Below are 23,938 nucleotides of genomic sequence, written 5' to 3'. Positions count from 1 at the left end.
CATATACACAAACACGCACACGCAAACACACACATACACACCTTTAAGTTTTTTTGGCTAGGCTTTTGAAAATATGTTGGGGCAAGTACAACCATTTTCGAACCATCTTCTGTATTCAATAAAAGACAACAGGGCATGAATCTTGTCAAACGAGAGCTTTCTTGGATTTCTGCTTAGTGGCTGGTTACACCACAGTATGGTTGCTTTCACCAAGACCCCTCACCTTGGTGCTTCATAAACCATCCTTCCAGAATTTGTCCTGCCCTCGAATACCTAGGGATGTTCTGAAGATCAGCGGTGGCCCTCCCTGGTGTGTTCTCACAGACCAGATCTCCAGGGCTCGGGGGATTGGGGTACACAAAGCTCTCCCACCCTGATAATGCTGTCTGAGGGTCTCAGCCTCAGACACACACTGGAAACACTTGAGGGCTGATGACTCTGGGTTCTGTAGTCTGGAGTGAGGCCCAGGAAAAGCAAAACAAAACAAAACAAAACAACCTCTGAGTGATTCTACCTCCAGGCCTAATTAAGGCCACTTCTTTAGCGTAGCCTGTCTTCTGAGGAGAAGTTGTAATGAGATTGATTGCCCACATGTTCATTGGAAGACAAGATGATGTGGGGTAGCGATGTGTCTGTGTTAGGGTTTTTTATTTCCCCCCACCACATTGCTGCTGTGCTACCTAGCAGGTGTGAACTATCTATCTCTGCTGGTGTGCTGTGCTGAGCCCAGGTGCAGGGAGGGACACCCAGCAGGTAGGAACCAGCCCTGCTGGTGTACTTGTTGAGTAGAGGTAAAGGAAGAAGGCAGGCCGCCGACAGCCACAGCTCTCGCATGCTGAAGGTAGATGGGATGGTGTGCTGTTGACTGAAACAGAAGGCTGGGCACTTTGTTTGTTGGGCCATGAGATATCACTTCATTTGATAGTGGCTATCAAATAAAGTGATATCTTTATTTGATAGCCACTATCAAATGACATAGGATTTCAAGGGTGTGGAGGAATGGGAGCTCTTACACACGCATGGTGGGAATATACTTTAGTAGTTAGTGTTATAGAAAGCAGTAGGGACATCCCCCCAAAACTAAAGAAATAGAACTACTATATGATGATCCCACTACTTGAGGTGTGGAAGGAAATGGAGTCGTTTACTCAAAGAGACGGCTATATTCCCATGGTTACTGCAGCACCAGCCACAGGAGCAAAGAAATGAAAATAGCCAATGAATAGAAAAACAAACCGTGAATACACATAAATGGTGAGATATTACTCAGTCATTAAAAACATAATAAGATGGGTAAGGAGGTGGGGAAAGAGGGATGAGAAAGATTTTTAGGGCTCTTTATTTCCCCCCTTCTTATTGAAAATAGATTTTTTCTTATACAATATATTCTATTATAATCTCCCCACCCACAACTCCTCCCAGGTCTTCCCCACCCACCCAAATCCACACCTTTTGTGGCCTGGGGAACCATGCTCCAGCAGCACAGGTGTCAAAGGGAAATCCACAGAGTTTCCTGTGACTTTTTATCTGACGGGCTAGGGAAACAGACATCACACACTCTTTTGATGACTTCCTTCTCTTATTCTTTTGCTGTATTCTCTTCTCTACAGCTTATATACCCCCCAAAAAAGTCTTCCAGGCAATCTAGGAATTACACTATGGTTGCATTTTATTTTTCAAGAGAATGATTATAATAAATACAGGTAAAAATATATTTTCATCTCTCTTACATGATTAAAACAAAGTCATCCCAAGAACCCACATCCATTTGCATCTAGGTAGCCTGTTACAGATTAACAGAGTGAGAGCAAGTAGGGGGTACTTTTCTCTGCAGCCTTTTACTGGTGGGCTGCATATTGAGGTTACAAAGGAAGAATCACTCACTTTATTACTTATCTCGAAAGGTAATCTTATAAAGAATCTTAAAGGGACCACAAACCTAGACTTTCACACATGAGAAAGAATCAGTCAGCTCTACTTTAAATCTTTAGGGTGCCTACCCACTCATTAATAGTTTCTCATATCAGGAGATTGAGGGCAGACTGGGTACAAGGAATTAATCATCGCCTTTGAGCATCAATTAATCCAAGCAAGAAAGGCATGTCAGCTAATGATAACTGGGCTGCTTTGTTCTTATTCCCTGACCTGAAAGGGTTCCCCATTCAACTGTGTGCCTATCTAAAACTTTAGATTGTCTTCTTGGGTTTTTTCACCTCAAAGCTATTTAACAAAACATCTTAGTCTAACTTCAAGTTATTTTCGGTGCTTTGTTTCAGCTATGATGCACTCCAAAACCTGTAAATACTCTCCCAACATTAAGATTAAAAGAATTTAAGCTAGCTGGGTTACTAGGACTCAGTTATTTTCCCTAATCATTAACCTAAGCCACAGTCTATGTGACTCCTCAATAGAAACTCATGTGTTCTAGCTGTGTGACACTTCCTTGTTTTATTTTTAATCATCAACACTTTATTTGAACTAACATTATTATTACCAATTAGACAGTACAGTTTAGGAAGAAATCATCTTCACAATGATCCACAGGTAAGAATGCCCAGTAAAACAGGAGGTTTCGTGGGATAAACATTCTACCTCACATTCACACCATACCAGATCCCAGAGAAAGATGACAGTGCACACAGGTAAAGGCACAGCAGAAGCAAGAGACACCTTGGAGACTGAGATCTCAGGGCCTCGATGAGAGGGGATTCACCCATCAGGAATTGGCCTCCTAGGGGGCCGTCCCCCTGAAGTCAAGGGCCATCTGCTGCTCCTCTGACATGGCCAGCGGCACATACCCTTCCCTCTCTCTTACGGGAAACAGGCATCTAAGAAAAAGGAAGAAGAAATAAAATAAAATAAAAATCAAGATAGGCAAAATAGAAAAATCAAGATAGCAAATAGAAAAAAGAAAGAACCAAAGAAAAAGCAGAAGAAGAAACATACACAGACAGGATGTCATACACATTTGCACACACAGAAATCCCATAAAACACAAAATCAGAAACCGTAATAAATAAGCAAAAGATCTTTCAGGTACAAAAACGCCCAGACAAATTTTATGTCGGCCATCTACTGCTGGGCATGGGGTCAGCCCTGTGGTGTGGTTAATTACAGTCTGATAGCACCAGTAAGTTCTGATATTCTAGGAGAAAGGAAATTCTGTTTCTAGCCTAGCGAAGTGACAGCTGTTTGAGATCTGTAACATCCGTCCTAATGTGAGCCCTGCACAATGTGTGTATGTGTTGAGATTTGTAACATTCGTCCTAATGTGAGCCCTGCACAATGTGTGTATGTGTTGAAATGCTACATGGACCCCATAAATATGTCCAACCTTATGTGTCAATTGAAATAAAAATGCAACTGATTCAAAAATTGAACATGTTTATATAGGCCACCATCTATATACATAGATATATTAAGAGTAAATATAAGATCAAAGCTGGCCTCAGTTTTACAAACTAGATGCTTCTTCTGTGCATTAGCTATGAAAGCCTCAATGGAGTGTTGCTAGCAGAGATTGGGATTAAGAGGGGCCGTGCTTAGTATTGTTCCCATAGGACCCTCCACAGCATCATTTACACAGACACATGGACTACACGGATCTGCTCTTACAGAACGGCACAGATGAGATGCTTCTTACCTGCTCCCCCTTTTCCAGCCTCCAAGCCTATAGATGCCGCTGATCTTTTACCGTCTCCACAACTTTCCCTTTCCCACAATGCTATGTGCACAGCTAGAATCAGATAGTACACAAACTTTCTTCATTGGCCTCTTTTCACTTGTTGTATGTTTTAATTTAAAATAATCAGAGGTCACACTCCATCACGAAGTCAGGGCGGGAACTCAAGGCAGGAACCCAGGAGCAGGAACTAAATCAGAAGTCATGGAGGATTCCTTCTTAGTGGCTTGATCCTCATGGCTTGCTTACCCTGCTTTCTTATAGCACCCAGGACTATCTACCACAGTGATTTGATAGGCCAACGTGGTGGGGACATTTTCTGAGGTTCCCTCTTCCCAGATGACTCTAGCTAGCTTCGTGTTGTCATACAGCTATTTGGCTCACCAGGCAAATACTCTGCTATTGAGTTACATCCCCACACCTGGAATTCTTTATCCAGTGATAGGTATGAACCATTGTATATCCAAAGCCCTACTACCAAGTGGCAGCCTCAGCTTCAATCATTCAAGTCACAGTGCCCAACATCACTATTTCTGCTAGTGACCTCTAGAATACCTACTAGGAAAGCAAAGCTGCCCTGGGGATGGATTAAACTCCAAATAGGACCAGTGCCTTTTGTTAATAAAGGTAAAATTGTATTGCAAAAATCAGCCTTGATGTTAATATTTTGTTTGTGTTTTTTTTTTACAGACAGCTTCAAAAGATGGTCCATGATATTAAGAACAATGAAGGTGGAATAATGGACAAAATAAAAAAGTAAGTTGGTCTCTATTATTTATATGAAAGAAGTCAGTCCGTGCTGAGTGAAGAACAAGGCTCTCTGTCATTGAGTGAGGACCATGTCGCCTCTCACCTTTTTACTAGGGCCAGGAAGCCGTGGTGGTTAGTCCACATCCTGGAAACAGGAAAATAAGTGAACTAGGGCTTGGGGATCTGGAATTTTCCAACTCTGTGAAGAGGTGTGCTGGGCCCTCCCAAGGCACCCAGAAGGAAAACTACTTGGATGACCACTGAGTTGAGACACAAGGATGATCCTGGAGAAGCCAGCAAGAACTCAAGGAGACACAACCTGGCTTCTCTTGTTCAGCCTTGTCTAGGTGCTGCCGAGGCAAGCAGGCCTTGCTTTTTTGTGACGTCATATAGCTGGGCTACATTCTGATTTCTGCTCTTTTAATTGTTACCTTAAAATCACGTTTTATTGAACTCTGGACGAAGCGAAGTCAGAATCCTGGGTTTTCATGTGCATAGAAACCCCTTACATTAAAAAAAGAAAAGACAACAGAAGTTACGCTGGGTGCCCTGGCACACTACTGAAATCTCAGCTGTTGGAGAATTTAAATCAGTCTTAAAGAGCTTGCAGGGCCCTAGCATGCGGAAGACCCAGGATTCAATCTCCAAACACACACTAACCCCACCACACACACACACACACACACACACACACACACACACCCCACAAAAATTGTACATGCTTCTTACATTTACCACTTAAAATCTAAGACAAGATGAAAAGAGAAATAGCATTTTGTTTTGTCTTTTGAGATAGGGTTTCACCGTGTAGCCCTGGGTGACTTTGATTTGCTATATAGACACAGCTGGCCTCGAACTCACAGAGAGATACCTGGTTTTGCCTCCTTAGTGAGTGCTAGGATTAAAGGCATGCACTATCACTATATGCTTTGTGTTTAGTCTTTAAATTTACTTTTTTATTAATGTAATACAGATTCACCATGGGAAAAAAGTCAAAGATTTTGAAACTTACCAGGAATCCTCATTTCCTCATTTCTCCCCCTAACCCATTCTCCCAGAACAGGCATCGTCCTGGGTGAGTCGCCATGCATGCATGCCTGTGTGTGTTTTCACAGGCATGCTTACCCCAGAACTACATGTGCCCTCCCCCACACAGTTTTCATCTTGAGTAGCACCATGCTTCATATACCATTTTCCCTGCTGTGGTACTGGTTTTACCACGGACCTCTTTATTAGTATGTAAAAATAAACCGTATTTTTTGGGAAGGGTTGGCTATTAGTCTATTGTAACAAAAATGTAATTAAAGAAACTGACTATATACTGGTGGGTGTGTTAAAGGGAAGGGTGTTAGTTCTAACTGGTATTGGAATGATGGTTTCATATCAGTCAAAATTCTCTAGCTATTCCTTTCCATGTAGCTGTCACTCCAGGGAGGCTGCTTTCAGACTTCACGCTCTCCATTAATCTAAATTCCTAAAGTAAAATCTCTCAGTGGAAGTTAAAGTTTTATCACCATTATTAAATCCCCCTCCTCCAATTTTGTGCCAACAGCAGCATGGGGCAGTCCGTTTCCCCATGTCTATAGAACAAAGTATTTATTTTTGTTCATTTTGGGTGGGGTTTCTAGAATCCTCGGTACACACGGGGATTGGCGGGTAGTGACCATGGCCCTCCATGAGGGGTAGGGGTCCTCTCGTAGAGGAGGACAGTCTACCTTCAGGCTTTGTCCAGGGGCTGGCAGAAGTGTGAGGTCATTTCTGTTTATCCTTTCTATTAGTCGCTGTCAGAGTCGCTAGAACTGTGGGTTGCCCCAGATTTGCCAGGTTTGCACTTCCATTGTTCTCGATCGAGTGAGGTTTACCTCCAATGTTCAGTCATACACCAGCAGCCATGGAGCAGAGATGTTCCCACAGTTTCTATTTCAGACATTCTGCCTGCTGTCCCCAGAGCAGTTCTCCGTGTGTGTGTGTGTGTGTGTGTGTGTGTGTGTGTGTGTGTGTGTGTGTGTTACATGCACACAGGCACACAGAAGCCAGACCCGGATGTTGGGTGTCCGCCTATATTACTCTCCATGTTATTGCCTTGCTAAGGTGTGTCACTGAACTGAAAACTCACGGACCGCTTCGGCAAGGCTGGCTGACCAGAAAGCACTCAAGATATGCCTATCTCTGTTCCCGAATGCTGTGGTTGGAGAGATGCACAGCCATGCTGGCTTCTCGTGTGGGTGACGGATTCAAATTCAGGCTCTCACGTTTACCCGCCCCCAGCATCTTTCTGGCCCCAGAGTGTTTGTCTTGACAAGCCATGCTTCTTAGACTGGAAAGTAACAGTTTCTCCCTTGACAGGAGGAAGCATGGTGGAGTACACTGGGTTCTCTACCACAAAGACTGGATGGAGTTCTCATGGGCCATGGGCCGCATGTGGAGAGGCCCTGTGAAGTACTGGGTTTGGTGTGTAGTTGGTGTGTAGCTGATAACTACTTATTACTTTGAGAATTCACCTTTTATTCCTGGCTTGTGGTCAGCGCCTCTCTCTCTCTCTCTTTCTCTCTCTCTCTCTCTCTCTCTCTCTCTCTCTCTCTCTCTCTCTCTCTCTCTCTGTATTGCATGTACACATCTTTGTGGGTGAGCACACATAAGCATGTCTGTGTGTGTATGTGTGGAGACCGGAGTTCCACATTCCTCTACTGTGCTCCACCTTGGCTTTCTGAGCCTGGATCTCTCACTGTACCGCAGCTCACCAGCTCAGCTGGACTGACTGCCAGCGAACTCCCTGGATCCTCCTGTGTCTGGCCCCCAGTACCGGATTCATAGGCAGGCTCCGCCATGCCCAGCTGTTTTGTGGGTGGGTCTGGGGACCCAAACTCGGGTCCTCACATTTGAGCAGCCAGCACTTACTGACTACTCCCCCCTGGAGTTTGTCCTCTATTCTGAGATGAGATGAGCAGTTGAACGTTTGCTCTTGTGAGCAGAGGATGGCAGAGGATGACAGTGGGTAGGAGTTGGCCTGGGTGTCTTGAAATGCTGTCCCCGGACACCAGCCCCTTTTTGTTCTGTTGCTCTCCCATGCAGTCCCTTTGACAATCTCTTTCTAGACTTCACCATGAGTTTATTTTGATGAGAATTGTTAGCTTATGATGAGAACGGGATGCAAATATAGATAGGAGAGCTTATGATGGAAAGGGTAGGATTTCTATACAAAACCAAATATTGCTATTTTGTATTACATATATGTTGTTGTTATTGTTATATAGCTCTACAATTTTGGTTTGTAAGGGGTTTTTGTATTTCTAAGATAAAATATAAATTCTTATGTTGGTTTTAAAATAAATAAATATATATAATAATTATTATATATACTGATTCTATAAAAGGAAATAATATTTTAGTTATTAAAGGCTACTGGATATAAGTTTTATCTATACGTATTTAAATTTCATTAATTTAATAAGGATATCACTCTTAAGTAAAATGGGCAATTATTATTAATTAGTAATTTACTTTAAACCTTTCACCTTGAGATGATGCTTACCTAATTGTTATGTTTTTTTCCCCTAATTCTGGGGATTGAACCTAGGACCTTACACCTGCAAGGACAGTGCTCTAGCCCGAAGCCATAGCCTAGGTCTTGTATGTCATGTTTTTAAATGGTACAAAATAATTTTTGTTCCAACTATGAGAAAAGTACTTGATATTGATGATTCTGCCCCCCCCCCATTTTTTTTTAAAAGCATGGGTGCACTGGGCAGTGGTAGTGCACACCTTTAATCCCAGCACTCAGGAGGCAGAGGCAGAAGGACCTTTGTGAGTTCAAGGCCAGCCTGATTCTACAAAGTGAGTTCTAGGACAGCCAGAGTTAAACAGTGAAACCCTGTATCAAGAAAAAAAAAAAGAGTATTTGTGAACCATTAAAATACAGATGATCTTCTCTTACTTTCCCAACAGCCAATGAGCATTGCCCTTCCTCCAATCATTGAATGCCGTGTTGACTGGTCTTTGGGTTTCACAGAACTCTTCTATGGCTCAGCCTGGCTTGGGCCAAGTCATAGGCTCCCGGTACACTGTGGAGAATACTGACTTCATCAGATTACAATACACTGAATTCTCAGTGTGAGGGGCCCAGAAGATATTCTGGTAGTTATCTATCTCTTATCTCTGTGTTGGCTTGGGCTGTGAGCTTTGACATCAGTTGTCCTGTCCACTGACCCTTGTTCTACTGGTTCTCATCTACAGGCTAAAAGTCAAAGGACCTCCCAGTGTTCCTCGAAGGGACTATGCATTAGGTAAGAGTATTTCTGAAATATATTAGCTGGCTTTTGTCTAATGCTCCTATTTATTTCTTGGAGAAGGAAATAAGTTGTACTTACTTGAAAACAAAAGATGCTCAGCCTGATTTTAAGAATGACCATATCAGTGAGGCCTTTGACTGCTGTGCTCAGTGAAAATGTACTCCACCCACCCATCCACCTACCCATCTACCTACCCATCCATACATCTATCCATCTATCTCTCATCCATCCACCCATTCACTTATCCATCTCCCTACCCACCCATTTGTCACACACCTCCCAAGTGTCTGGCACATACAAGGTATTAAGTAATAGTGCTATACTTACAAGTGAAATATAGTTTACACTGCTGCGCAATTGATAGCCGCAAAGGGAGGACAGCTGATGTTAGAAAGATCTACAATTTCATGTAGTAGGAAAGCAAAGTCCTGTGCAGTACATGGCAGCGGGGACTAATCTATCCTGCATAAAAGCTTTTTAAGGAACCAGAGAGATGGCTCAGTCAGCAAAGTGCTTGATATGCAAGCATGAACACCTAGATTTGACCCCCAAAAACTATACAAAAAACTGGCCATGAGCCGGGCCATGGTGGCACATGCCTTTAATCCTAGCACTCGGGAGGCAGAGCCAGGTGGGTCTCTCTGTAAGCTCAAAGCCAGCCTGGTCTACAGAGTGAGTTCTAGGACAGCGAAGGCTATACAGAGAAACCCTGTTGTTTTGAGAACAAAACAAAATACCTGTGCATGGTAACATTCACTTGAGGTCCCAGTGGTGGGGAGATGGAGACTGGCCAATCCCTGGGTCTTGCTGGGTAACCATTCCCAGTGAGAGACTCTGTCAAAAGAGGAGGAGGGATCCCGAGGAATGGAGATCAAGATCAGTCTCTGAGCTCCACATATACCCACACGTACACAGTTCCATTTCAACGAGAATAAACTTAGGCCACAAAAAGATTAATCTTGAGATCGGTAGATTTATAGCAATGATAATCAAAGTCAAATATTCAACACTTTGTCTAGAATAGACAGAACCCCACACTGTCAAGCGTTCAGCAAAGTTCAGACAGAGAGCCATGGATTCCTGTGCAACATGGATCTAAAAAATAGGGATTTTGTCCAGGAATTAAAAAAAAATCTACCTAATTCATAAGTTGAGGAAACCTGTTCCCAAGCATATCAGTGTGAACAAATAGTCCTTCTCTCCAAAGATGGACAAAGGGAACAGCTCTGACCTTTTCAGTATCCAGACAGGGATGACAGGAAAATCACAGGAAGATTGGATCCTTTTGCTTAAGAGGAGTTCTAGAGGTGATTCAGTCCAACATTGAATCTGGACTTCCCTCCACCCCCTCCAGTAGTTCCTTCACAAATGAGGCCATCTCCCATGATGGGTTCCAAAGCCTATCTGATTCCCAAGGGACGGGCAGCCCTGACTGGATGTAGGGCTCTGCTATGCCTCCTAATGGCCACTCGGTGCGAGCTGTGCCATTGCAAAGACATCAAAGCAGACAATAATGCAGAAGTGATATCACTTAAACTGTTTATTCTATAAAACAAACATCTCCAGGCACCTCAGCTTTAACCCACTCAACAAATATGCCACAAGTTTGTCCTTTGTGGCACTGGGTAAAGGGCCTGTCATACAAACGTGAGGACCTGAGTTTAGATCCCCAGAAACCACATCAGGCTGAGTGAAATCCCAGCTCCTGTGGCAGGATGGAAGACAGAACCAGGAGAATTCCCACAAGTCTGTGGGCCAACTAGCTTAGCATACACAGAAATGATCAAGAGACCCCGTCTCAAACAAGGCGAGGCCAAGAACGACATCTAAGATTGCCCTTACACACGTCTGCATTCATGCACATGAAAACACACATTTTAAAAATAATTTCCCAAACATGATGGCTGCTGTAAAAAAAAAAAATAGGAAGAAACTGGCAGGGTGCAGTAGCAAAGAATCACGGCAGGTGGGGGACAACTTAGGTAGTCTGAGAAAGTCCCTCTGAGAAGGTGACATCCCATTCAAGTGCTAGGGGACAAATGTGCAAGCTTATCTGTCCCCTGGGGATGAACTAGCAGCATTGGAAATGACAGACTCAGATGCTGTACCTCGGAGTCAGGTCTCAGAAGCCTAACCAACTACAGGAGGGACTCTCTCCTCGCTGCGGCTTGCTCACTCCTTCCCCACGGCCTTCTTCTTCTCTGTTTTCTTCTTTGGTGAAAGGCGGAGAACACCTGCCATATGTTCATCCTTTTGCCTAAGCCGCATGCCATGGGGTTCATTGTCAGTTCCTGCTCTTCCTTGTCCTCTGCAGGAGGAACGAGTCTTCCTCTAAATCCCACTGATTCCCGCCTTCGAGTATCTTTCCTGCCTGTTGCCATGGATACAGCTCAGCCCCTTCATCATCTCTTGTCCTTGGACAGAGCTTCTAAGTGGCCCTCAAAGTCTCATTCCATTCCTAACTCTCATCCTCCCTCAGAGAAGTGAACCCTAACACAGCTCTCTGTCTCACGGCCCCACTAGACTCGTGATGGCTCAAAGAGTGCAGTCACAGGTCACAGGGTCCAGCGACAAGGTCCTCTCAAATCTAGCCCTAACTGGCCATGTAACTATGAACATCGCCCTTCATTTCATCTTGTCATTGGAGGAATGGAGATCAGTGAGATTTTGGACCCCGGGGTCTTGATGCTGCAGCAAGCCACTTTGACATTCCCTGGTTTTAGGAATGCGTGTCTTCCATCTAGTGGACCTCCAAAAGTCTTCTCTGACCTCAAACACCTGACCTCTTCCTGAAACGCTCCATTTGGTCTTTTCTTATACAGTGCTGGGGCTCAAAGTCAGGGGCCTCATATAGTGTAGGCAAGTACTCAACCACCAAACTACAGCCCTAGCCCCTCCATGTAGCCTTGATAGCAGTAAAACAGCATCTCTTGGAACACAGGAGTGTGGCTCGCTCCGTGGTCTGATCCCTAGTACAGTGACAGCAGTCAGCTGGGAGCTTGTTAGACAAACATAACCTCAGCCTTGCCACACAGCTGCTGAGTCAGAATTAGCACGAATTCCCACATATTAAAGCGAAACAAACCTGCTTTAAACCCGATCCATCCTAGTTCCTGATCTTAGAAATCAGTCCTGCGCACTTGGCCAACAAACAGGGCCTGCTCCCACTCCTGCTCTGCCCTCACTCCTTGGAAGCTATCCTTTGGGCAAAACTGACATCAACACTTGCCGTGTCCTTTCTTGTCCCCCACCCCTAGCTGCTCCTGTCCCAGGGACATTTCCAGCTGCTCCCCTGTGTCTTGGGGTTCCCACACAACTGCCTGCACCGACTCAGAAATTAGCCCCGAAGCTCTCAATGCAGGGAGTGTCCAAGGAACTCAAAGGTTACATAAAGAGATGGAGACAGGCAGACAGACAGTCACATAGACAGACATGGTGGGCGGGGGGAGTTTTCTTAGTTCTGCAGATAAAGAACACCTCCAAGGGAAGGACCTCGGGTTTTAGGGGTCGCTGCGGAAATCCTCAGGTCACTCCACAACCCCCCGAGGGATCAGATCTGAACGAGGCTTCTGTACTTGCAGCCTCTGCCCCTCATCTTCAGGGACTCTCAGGAGACACCGCCACCTACCCACAGAGGTTTGCCTAGTGCTAACCCTGTCCCCACTGATGTCATGCAGAGAGGGGACTGCACAATTGTGAAAAAGTAGAAGTTCCCTAAAAGAATGAAACTAGTGTTTCCCTGTGATCCAGCAACCGGACCACAGGACGAATGGCCAAAGAGAAGGCAATCATATACCAAAGGAACATCTGCGCTCCTGTGTTCACTAACATCTGCGCTCCTGTGTTCACTAACATCTGCGCTCCTGTGTTCACTTCTGAGCCAAGGCAGGGAGACAGCCTGACTCCATGCTCATGAGTGGATAAGGAACATGTGGTGCCCACAGAGAATGCAATACTATTCAGTAGTTATGAGGATGGAATCCTGTCATTTGTAGCCCGGGTGGAGTTGGAAGGTCACTAAGCCAAGTGAAGTAAGCCAGACTCAGAAAGACAAGTCCAGCACATTCTCATGCTGCCTGTGAAAGCTCTCACGGCAGCTCTCCTAGAACCGAACCGACCCAAGACACCGACCACCAGGGTAGTGGTTACCTGAAGCTGACAAGGGTGTGGTGGGGGAGGCTGGGTAATGGGTCCAGTGGGAGCATGAAATTCCGGGGTGCTACCTCACAGGTGACTATAGAGAACAATGTACTACTAATTCCAATAACTAAAGAGAAATGCTGAAAGTCCCATGTGAAGAGACAGGGGTGTTTACCCTGCCTTAAACAGGATACAATGGATATGTGTATTGAAATATTGAAAGACCACACATTAATCTATTGAGCTGGATACTTTTATGTTTTCATGTATCAATTAAAATGACTTTTATTTAAAAAGATAATTGATCTAGGGCTAGCGAGATGGCCCAGTAGATACAAGTGCTCGCTGTGAAAAACAAAAGAACCTAAATTCGAATCCTGGATATTCACCTAAAGGCTGCGTATAGCTGTGTGCGCCTGGCCAGCCTGCCTACTGAAGCAGTGAGCACCAGGTCTACCGAGAGACCCTGTCCTAGCAAGCAGGGTGAAGATGAATACCTGATGGCTGCCTCTGGCATCCACATGTGTACATAGGCATACATACCCTAATAGGCAGCAATTAAATAATAGTATATGTTTAAAAGGAAGGAAGGAGAGGACCATGGAGAGAAAGGCTCTAGAGTCCACCCTGCCACAGAAGCCCAGAGTCTACACAGCCACCCTTTGTCCCTGGAGAAATGAGCTCTGACACTCCTGTGCACTGTCCCGCTGTCCTGAGTGGAGCCAGCATCCCTTGCTGCTCCATGTCTCTGCTTGCCTTCACCCTGGTGGAATGGGCAGAACTGCCTTAGAGAGGGTACTGTGGTCGGTGTCTGGGGGTCCGCACGGAACCAAGAATAGAGAGACATGACTTGGGCTCACAGTGTTTTCAAAACTTGGAAAGTACTGGAAGACCGTTCAGTCTAAGCTTCCAAGATAAGTAGAGCCAGAGAGGCAAAAGACTGTCCAAAGTTACACAGCAAGGCCATGACCGAGCCTCGATGTGGGCCCCATGACAACCCTGTGGAGGGGTGAATGCATACGACGGCAGAGGGAGCTCTTGAGGCATTCAGTGATGAGACTAAAAGCCCCTCTCCGAGCCAGCTTTCCCCAGCCCCTTCCTCAGGCTCCACACTAAATACTGACCCTGCCAGTTTCCAGCGCTGCTCTCTGGAGTTTTTTGTCAACTTGACACAAGCTAGAATTACTGGGAAGAAGGAGCCTGTATTGAGGAATTAGCTCCATCACATTGGACTATGAGCATGTCTGGGGGTCATTGTTTTGATTGATTGATTGATGTAGGAGGATCAGGCTACTGTAGGTAGAGAGAGAGAGAGAGAGAGAGAGAGAGAGAGAGAGAGAGAGAGAGAGAGAGAATAAGGTGGGGGGGGGGTAGCAAAGAGAGTGGAGATCTGAGGTGAGAGGGGCCAGGATAGGGGCTTTGAAATATATAACAAGTACTTGTGAGTAGGGATTGTAGGAGCCTGGAACACAGCCACAAAGTGCATGTCCTTGGAGATTCAAAGGTAAGGGAAATGACCCCTTAATAGCAAATGGGAACCAGTTTCACAAGTTCTTGAGGAATGCCAGCTTGTAACCACCAGAAATCCTCCTATTGTTTAGTTTGAGCTGGGCCTAGACTCAAGTTTGAACTGAGTTAGTGGGCCTGCCCTTTTGGAGGGGAATGGGGGACTACCCCTTAGACCTGATAGTCATGGAGTTTATTTAAAAAAAGGCAAGTATAATATTCCAGTAATGTCCCTGATAAAGGCGGGCAGGCTTAGGTAAAGGTGACCTGCTGCTGTGCTACCGTGAGATTCTCTTTATGCCTTGAGATTTAAGCTTTCTGAGGAGATCAAAAGCAAATGACGATATGACTACAATTACGGTTCAAGGCCACATAAATGCACTAGAAGACTCACGAGAGACAGGCAGCATTGGTGCCGGGGGGGGGTCAGCTAGAGATGCCCAGCTGAATGCATGCTTTTTGCTCTATGTCCCTCTTCTATTACAGATAGCCCTACGGACGAAGAGGAGCGGTGGTCAGATGACTTTGTAAGTATCTGCTCCTGTGATCTGGGTGTGGGGGGGAGGGGTGCCAACTTCCTGGGGAGACCTCCCAAATGCTTTGTTTCCAAATGCTGATGGCTAGCTAAACATCACAGGGAGAGGGACACAGAAGGGCTGAAAAGTAGGTGGCAGTGACCTCACTGGTGGCTGACTTGACCAAAAAAACACCAGCCGAACGAAAAACAGGAAGCTAGCCGTGTTGACACTGGCCAGTGCTACATCAGAATGAACTGTCAATCTTCTCCCAGTGGCTCTGCAGTCCGCACCTGTTGGGAGCTGAGTCTTGCCGACTAGGTATACTAAAGTTTTCTTCAGCACTCTTTGTGTCCTTCCACTGTTAGCACGCTCTGGTCTGATGTGTAAGGGATCCTACATAGGCCACACCTCCACCTCACACATAAGGAAGCAGAGGTCTCAAGGACAGAATTGGCTCAGCTACTGTCCCTCGAGGGGATGAGGACCCACAATGCAGATCAGATATCCAGGTCAGTGCCCAGAATCAAATCTGTGTTCACCACCTGGAGTGGATGTGGTCTTTGACGACAGCAGTTCCTCCTCCTTTAACCGCAGAAAAAGAAAAGAAAAATAAGGGGAAGGGTGACCTCACTGTGGATCACTTGGGCATAAAGTTCCTCCGAGAACCCAGTGTAGCAGAAAACAGTGTCAAGGCTGCGCCCCCTGCTGGCGGCAGCGCAAGATCACATCTGCGGTAAAGGAGGGCAAAGAAAGACAGCTGGCTGTGCTAAGAATTTGAAAGAGCGAGGATGGATATATGTGAGAGTTTGGAGGGAGGAAAGGGGAAGGGAAAATAGTGTAATTATAAGGAGTAATTTTTAAAAGGAGAGCGCAGGACACAAAACAAAAAAAAAAAAGAAGAGAGAAAAGAAAACCAGACTTTGGAAGCACCCCAAAGTCAAACAGCCAAGATGAATAAAGATTGGGTAAATGCCCCTGGCCGTTATTTTTACTTCAGTAGGTCTCCACTTCAGATAGTATGAAATGCAAGCTTGTTCCTAGAGCCCTTAGATCAGACAAAGGAACCCCGTTAGAACATCAGAGGTGAAAGGAGACAAGGGTCCCGTCTCTGCCCTGGAGAGTCCTGTGCGGCTCCTGTGTAGTAGTGGCGGAGTTGTGTGGAGCAGGTGGATGCGAACAGTCTCCCTCGGTCTCCGCTTCCTATCTTCCGCCTCAGGAACTGCTCCTGCCTCCTAAGGCAGGAACTGGACACCTGGTGGCATCTGCAGGGATACCAAGCATGGTGCTTACCTTTGCAGGACAGCGACTATGAAAATCCAGACGAACATTCGGATTCTGAGATGTACGTGATGCCCGCGGAGGAGACGGGCGACGATTCCTATGAGCCACCGCCTGCTGAGCAGCAGACAAGGGTGGTTCATCCAGCCCTGCCCTTCACCAGGGGCGAATACGTAGGTGAGGCCAATGTGGAGGCTGGGACCACAGGGAGAGGAGGTGGGCAAACCTAGCTGCTGCCTGAGGGTCCCCTGGCATTCTCTACTCTCACTTCCAAGTGGCAGCCCGGGAGCTGGTAGGTGTAGGGGAACAATGTTATGGCTTTTTCATTTTATGGGGAGCGTTTTTTCCCCCAGATTGGGAGCACTAAACAGGTTCCCTGTACTGATAAAGAAGTGTACCCTGGCCAGGCGGTGGCGGCGCACACCTTTAATCCCAGAACTCGGGAGACAGAGGCAGGTGAATCCCTGTGAGTTTGAGGCCAGCCTGGTCTACAAGAGCTAGTTCCAGGACAGCTAGGACTGTTACACAAGGAAACCCTGTCTCCAAAAACCAAAAAAAAAAAAAGTGTACCCTAAAAGCCGCCCTCCCTTGCTTTTGTAGCTTCATGGAAAATCAACCTGGGCAATAATCTTCTTTCTCCGGGGAACTCCTTCATCCAAGGCTCTGAAACTTCTGAGAAACCCAAACAGAATAACAGTGCGCTCCAACGACCTGAGTGTCCACTAATGTCCCCTCTACTCTGGTGCCAGACGGCTTTATACACCGGCCATTTAGACTGTGGATGTCTGAAGGGGGATGGGGGTGCCAGTGAGTCCTGGGCCTGGACTCTTTCTCTTAGGTCCGGTGGACACAGCACAAGTCTGGCTTTGAGGCATGCCTCTTGTGATTCAGGAAACCTGGTGTGGCAGCACAGGCCCACAATCCTAGCTTGGGGGTAGGGATGAGGAAGGAGTCCAAGTTTCCAGGTTGGGCAACATAGCAAGACCCTGTCTCAAATTTTAAAATAGTTTAAAAACAAACATAAATAAAACAACAACAACTAAAAGCTGGCTGGGGGTGCGGGTCGGTGGTAGAGTTCTTTGGTAGCTTGTGTAAGGAAGGCATCAGGGGGAATAGGAAAATCACTCCTGTTCTCGCCACAGCAGATGACTAGGTTTCCGGGGGTGGGGGATCGAGTGTGTCCACAAGGGGCGTGGAGATGCATGTATGCAGCAAGATCATCTCTACTGTCGTCAGCAGCCTCCCCAGAGGCTGCAGCTGCTGCTGGAGCTGCATTCCACGGTGAAGCTGTTAGGCCCTTCCTGTGGCCTCGGACCATGCTCAGTCCCGAGCATTTAGCAGTGAGCAAGGCAGCATACCCTTGCTATGTTCTATAGGTTACAGGGCAATGCTTTAGAGCCATGGCTTCTTAGCCCTGCCAGTCTTGAGGAAGAAGGATATAGCTTCACTGTGTGGAGGAAGGAGAGACGCAGGGAGCGAGCTAACTGTGTCACGGTTATGTAAGTGGCAGAGCTTGGATGTGAGCTGGACCTCTCAGCTTCCACACTGGCATGCCCCAAGCCCTGCCCCACTCACTCCCGGATGGATGTGGCAAGTGACTTTGTTCACTCACTATGATGATCCCAAAAGGGAAGAGGCTGTAGAAGGCAAGCCAGAAGCCACAACTCAGTTCTTCAAAGCCTGCCTTCTGTGTTTTGCTACTTCTCGTGGGTTTAAGCATCACATTCAGAATTCTATAAAAACTCCAAGAGCTACAAATAAAACTGGCAATGACAGGCTCCGCAAAGCTGATGCCCTGGTGTATGAGCACAGTAAACGTGACCTTGGCCACTTACCTCCGGCGCATGCTGAAAGCAAGAAAGGGCCACAGTGTCAGGGCATGACAGGCAAGGTAATGTCCCAGGAGGAAGCAGGAAACCCAGCAGCCTGCTGTAAGCCAGTGTTGAAGAATGCCAGGGCATCCCTAAGCTACGAACTTCTGGAAATATGTCAATCCAATCCAATAAGAACTCAGCTTACAGCTGTTTTCCTTATTCCTAGGATAGCTCAAAGGTGGATAGCGTGATCTTCTGTTCATAGTGTGATCTTCTGTTCATAGTGTGATCTTCTACTCTAAAAGGAGCAAGGAAGTGCCAGAGAAACTGTAACTGATCCAAACAGGCACAGTTAGTCGATGGCAGAGCAGAAGGAACCCAGATCTGTCTGGCTTCGCTCTGGGCTCTCAAATACCTGCTGAAAGGGACAATTCTGGACAAAGCAGGGTCACCTGGCTTCTCCAGGAGTGAGGAAAGGAGTTCCTCCGAATAACTTGGGGATCCCTTGGGAATCCCAATGAACTTAAAAAACCCATCACAATAGACTTTATCCAGAAGTCCAGAGTTAGGTCCATAATGGAGCCACTTTTAAAGTCCTGAAGGTGGTTCTAGTATGTAAATACAAGTGAGAACCACATTCCTTGCTTCCTCATGCTGCTTCCACCCACTGGGCTTAGCAGAATGTGGAACTCTCAGTTCTCCAGAGCATGTAGGCTTTTATCACTCCTCCGGGAATGTGGTCTTAAGGACCTTCTGCTAGTTAGCATCTAGGTAAACAGACAGATGGACAGACGGTGGGAGCTTCAGTCTACCTGTCCTGTTCACTTGGTTTCTTTAAGGACACCACACTGTAGTCACATACATGCCTTTGGCTGTGTGTTTCCTAGAACCCCACGGTATCCATACGACAAATGACCTAAAGCCTCTTTTGTGTTCTTTTATGTTTGTTCAAGACAATCGATCCAGCCAGCGGCACTCTCCACCCTTCAGCAAGTCACTCCCCAGCAAGCCTAGCTGGCCTCCAACGAAAACGAGGCTGACCTCCACTCTGCCCTCTCCCACCGCCCTCCAGAAGCCTCAGATCCCCCCCAAGCCCAAAGACCTCCTTGAGGATGAGGTAAAGTAAGCCTGCTCAAAGGGCCGCCCTGGAGGGGAGCTGGAGGGGCCAGAAAAGTAGGCCTGAAGCAGCCTCCCTTCCTCCAAGCCCTACTGTCTCTCTGTCCATCCCATCCCTCAAGGCGACACTTGCTTTCTCTCAAACTGGCAATATGACCCATTTTAATCATCACAGCTTTCCAAGAAGCGTGATGTTGTCCTGGATCTGTGCCCCTCCTACAGCCCCCACCATGCCTCTCAGAGCTCTTGCTCCCCCACTGCCCCTCCCCTGGGGAATCCGGGGACTCACCTCATCAGCTTCAATGCCTGCTTCTTGAGAGTCTTTCTCCTCTTGGGATCGTTACCTTTTGAGAGTGACCCAGTGAACTAGCCAGCCTGTGTAATGATGGCTGCCTGCACCTAGTGGCCCTGGCTCCCAGGGCCATTGCATTTTAAAGAGAAAGACAGCCCTCAGGCAGGGCACAGCCATTAAGATACTCCTACGGGAGGACTCTAAAGATAACTCTGAGGCACCAGAATCTTACTGAAGCTGCTCTAAGAAATGACTTGTTTTGAGATGCCTGCCGGTGATAGAAGCTGTGGTTTGGGGAACCTGTTGAGGAATGGCCTTTATCTGCATCCTAATATAATTTCCCATCAGGAGACAGAAAAGAGAGGCTTTTAAGGCACGGTGGAGACAGCTTCTAGGTGTAAGTCCCTTCTGATCCTGTCAGCTTTATGATTTTGGGCTAGCTGCCCAACATCTCTGAGACTGTGGTTTTTCCTCCCTTATTATCTTTATATTTATTTAATAAGTATATAGATAAATAGAGATATAAATGTATTTCTTACACACACACACACACACACACACACACACACACACACACACACACACACACAGTGTTCCTATCATATTCTAGGCTTTTTACAAAGCCAGTTTCCTAGTCTCTCCTGAGGACTGGAGGTGGCAGTAGCCAGCAACTGAGTAGAGCTGCTGAGCCTCATGGTAGCTGGGCTCAGCGGTGAATGAATCCTGGTCCCTTTTTCCTTTGCCATGGGCTCAGCACTCCTACAGCATATACACACTTCGTCCTGAAAGGCTCCTCAACCCTGTCACCTCTGCACACCTCAGTGCCCCTAGCAGAGGGCAGCAGACTTGGGGTGGGGGTGGTCTCTCAATCCGCAGTCTGTCAGTCAGAGAGGTGATCCTGTCTCTTTAAGGAGGGCAGAGGTGACAGGGAGCAGGAGAGCAGAGTAGAAGAGGGTGAGGAACCAACCAGGAAGACTCTGTGAATTTAGACACAGAAGCAAAGGGACACCATGGGCTGTGACAGGGTCTCCATTTCTGTGGTGAGGTGGGAGGGAACTGAGGGCAGAGAGGCAGAGTTCTGCACACAGCGTCCTACAGAGGTGGCTCAAGGAAGCCTGCACCAGTGGGAGAGGAGTGTAGAGGAGGCTGTGTTCTCCAAGGAGCAGATGGGAGGATGAGATTTTCAAAGGGTTACAGCCAAAGCCAGGGACTAGGTGATAGTTCAGTTGGTGAAGCTTTTGCATTGCAAGGAGAAAGACCAAAGTTCAGTTCCCACAGAACCCACATTAAAAAGCCACGGGTAATGAGGCTCACCTGTAATCCCAACACTGGTGAATCAGCTGATCCCTAGGGCTGGCCAGACTAACTTAATTAGCAAATGAGTCCCAGACCAATGAGAGGCCCCCTCAAACAAACCCAGTCTGAAAAAACAGAAACAAAAACAAAAAAAGAAAAGCAAATAAAATTAAATTTAAAAAAAATCAAACGGGCTGGAGAGATGGCTCAGAGGTTAAGAGCACTGACTGCTCTTCCAAAGGTCCTGAGTTCAATTCCCAGCAGCCACATGGTGGCTCACAACCATCTGTAAAGAGGTCTGGTGCCCTCTTCTGGCCTGCAGGGATACACACAGACAGAATATTGTATAATAAATAAATAAATAAATAAATAAATAAATAAATAAATAAATAAATAAATAAATATTAAAAAAGATGAGATCTGTGATTTTAAAAAAATTTGAAAAAAGAAAAAAAGAGCACTGACTGCTCTCCCAGAGATCATGAGTTCAATTCCCAGTAACCACATGATGGCTCACAACCATCTGTAATGAGATCTGGTGCCCTCTTCTGGCCAGCAGGCATACATGCAGGCAGACCACTTTACACATAATAAATAAATCTTTAAAAAAAATCAAACAAATAAAGCCCACAAAGTGATCAGCACTGAAAGAATGATGCCTGAGGTTTTCCTCTGTGTCCTTGTACCTGCACACACACGTGTTCTCCTGCACCTGCGCACACGTGTGCTCCTATACCTGTGCACACCCAGGACTGAGGATGTGGCTCAGTCGGTAGAGTGGTTTTCTGGCATGAACAAACCACTTTTCTCCATTTCCAGCACCACGGGTATCAGGAGTGGTGACAGAGACTAGTAGTCTCAGCATTCAGGAGGGTCAGGGTTCAAGGTCATCCTTGCCTGCAGAATGAATTCAGGCCCAGGCTAGGCTACATGTGACCCTGTCTCAGGAGAAAAAGAAAAGATTCCACAAAAAAGGAAAAGAAAAGACAAAATCAATATGTACACACACACACACACACCAACTTATTCTTTTTCTAGTATTTAGAACCTTATGCATCTCCAAAACTTTTTTGTTTTTATTTTGTTTTGATTGTTGTTGCTTTTTTTTTTGTTGTTGTTTTTATTGGGTTTTTGTCTTGTTCTGCTGAGACAAGGTCTCTCTATGCAGCACTGGCTGTCCTAGAACTCATTATGTAGACCAGGCTGACACCACAGTTATGGTTTTATAGATTGTGTATGGGATAATGGAGTTTCTATGAACATCGCAGTGATTCTGGTGCTCTCTTTAAGGTACAGATTGTATGGGTCTTTATCATACGTTTGTTTTGGCAGGTAGCCACTTCTAACCATGGAACTGTAGAGCTGGAAATGCACATTGCACGTTTGAACAAATGCAATTTGTTGGGATTGGATCGAGTCTTTTCTGTCGTTGCTCTTTTGTAAAAAAAACTGACTTGGTTCCATAAATTCCAGAAATAGCATTACTCTAAATAGATTGGATTTTAGACAGTATAGACAGGACGGCTCCTACTGAAGGTGAAGAAGAGACGAGAAACAACAGCTATCTGGAAAGAGAGAAGAGCCCTAAGGGAGGATGGCGAGGGTGGAAGGGTGGGCTGCAGGAGGCACACAGGTGGCTTCTGGGTACTTGAAGTTCTCGGCACTCAGATGGGGATCGAATCCTGCCTCTGCTGCCTTGTGCAAGCTGTGTGTTTTCTCTGTACCTCGGAGTTGGAGGGAGTATCCACCTGACAAAGAGTGTTAAGATGGCTGAGTGATGGGATGGGGTTTTGTTGTTTTGTTTTGTTTTGGAGGGAGTTGTTTTGTTTTTTTCTTCTATGGGTACCTTTCTTGTCAATCTATCAGGCCAGATTAGAAAAATCATTTTTAAGACCTGGGTAGCTCATTTGTGTTTTATCTGTATAAAATATCGATCTATCTGTCTGTCCGTCTATCTATCTATCTATCTATCTATCTATCTATCTATCTCTGTCTCTAACCCCCATTTCTGGTCAACTGGTTGTTGACAAAGACCAAGAAAATACAGTAAAGAAATAACTGATTTTTAAAAAGTAACAGTGCTAGGAAAACTTTATATCCACATGTAAAATGAGGGTATTGAACCCTATCTCATGCCATACACAATATTAACCAGAAGCAGACCATAGACCTAAATGTAAGCTAGGAAACCATTGGGCTATTAGAAGGAAGAAAGCATAAGTAGAAATCTTTATGACCTTGAGTTAGTCAATGGTTATTTTTTAGTGTTACCAAGACACAAACAACAGAGAAAAAAGATACACAAAGGGGACTTTAAATTTAGATCTTTGTGCCAGAAGTGACGCATCAAGAAAGCATGATCGAGGCCCATTACACATGCCTGCAATACCAACACTGGGAGCAGAAGCAAGAGAACTTCAGTTCAGTGCTAGTCTATGCACATAGTGAGGCTCAAAATTGGAGAAAAATGCAAGTCATGCATCTTCTAGAGGACTTTTATCTAGGACATACAAGGAGCTAATATACCATAGCAATAGGAAGGTAAACAGCCCAATTAAAAGTTAGAAAGGATATTGAGAGCAAAAATATGCATATGGGAAGTGGGCCTAAGCAGTAGCATCAAAGGAAGATAGATCCAGACGACAAGACACACCTAAAGTTATATTCGGTATTTGAGAAGCCTAGAGATTAAAGAACCCAAAATTTGCTGAACGCTGATGTCGTGGTATAAGTGAGAAAGAGCCCCACGGTCTCCAGTATTTGAGTACTTGGTCCCCAGTTGGTAGCACTGTTTGGTGAGGTTCGGGAGGTGTGGCCTTGCTGGAGAAAGGATGTCACGGGGATGGCTTTTGTGTTTCTATAATCTCACCCCACATCCAGTTCAGGCTCTGTTTCACATCTGTGGTTAAAGATGTGGGCTCTCAGCTGCTATGCCTTCTGTTTGCTATGGTGCCTCCCCGTCCTCATGGATGCTTATCTCTCTGGAACCCCGAGCCCATTCAACTCTTCCTTCTATAAGCTGCATCTGCTCCTGATGGTTCATCACAGAAAATACAACTGCTATGATCCATTTCATGTAAGGGGCTTCAGCGGCCGTGGACTTAGCATTCACGGAACAGAGTCTGGTAGAAAAGTCCCTGTAGACCCAACAGGTGGCTAAATGCCCAAAGGCACCCCATGGTAAACTTCATCTAGTGCAATTTTATAGTATGTGAGTTACAGCCCATAAAAGCTTTCATAGAAACGAAAACCTTTCT

The 23,938-nt window shown here is 45.9% G+C and overlaps 1 protein-coding gene across 1 annotated transcript in view; it reads left to right on the top strand.

Moving 5' to 3' along the window:
* The window catches only part of Blnk (B cell linker), a 64,183-nt gene that overhangs the window by 16,077 nt on the left and 24,168 nt on the right, over positions 1–23,938 (top strand). The window contains exons 2-6 of the mRNA XM_005352266.2: positions 4,373–4,438; positions 8,666–8,715; positions 14,854–14,894; positions 16,184–16,340; positions 18,931–19,094. Coding sequence (XP_005352323.1) covers positions 4,373–4,438; positions 8,666–8,715; positions 14,854–14,894; positions 16,184–16,340; positions 18,931–19,094 — 478 coding nt within the window. The remainder of the gene's footprint in view (positions 1–4,372; positions 4,439–8,665; positions 8,716–14,853; positions 14,895–16,183; positions 16,341–18,930; positions 19,095–23,938) is intronic.

This window comes from Microtus ochrogaster, chromosome 8, assembly GCF_000317375.1.
Source record: "Microtus ochrogaster isolate Prairie Vole_2 chromosome 8, MicOch1.0, whole genome shotgun sequence".
NCBI classification, from domain to species: domain Eukaryota; kingdom Metazoa; phylum Chordata; class Mammalia; order Rodentia; family Cricetidae; genus Microtus; species Microtus ochrogaster.
The sequence above is the reverse complement of the archived record's forward strand: the minus strand, read 5'-3'. Positions and strand labels throughout refer to the sequence as shown.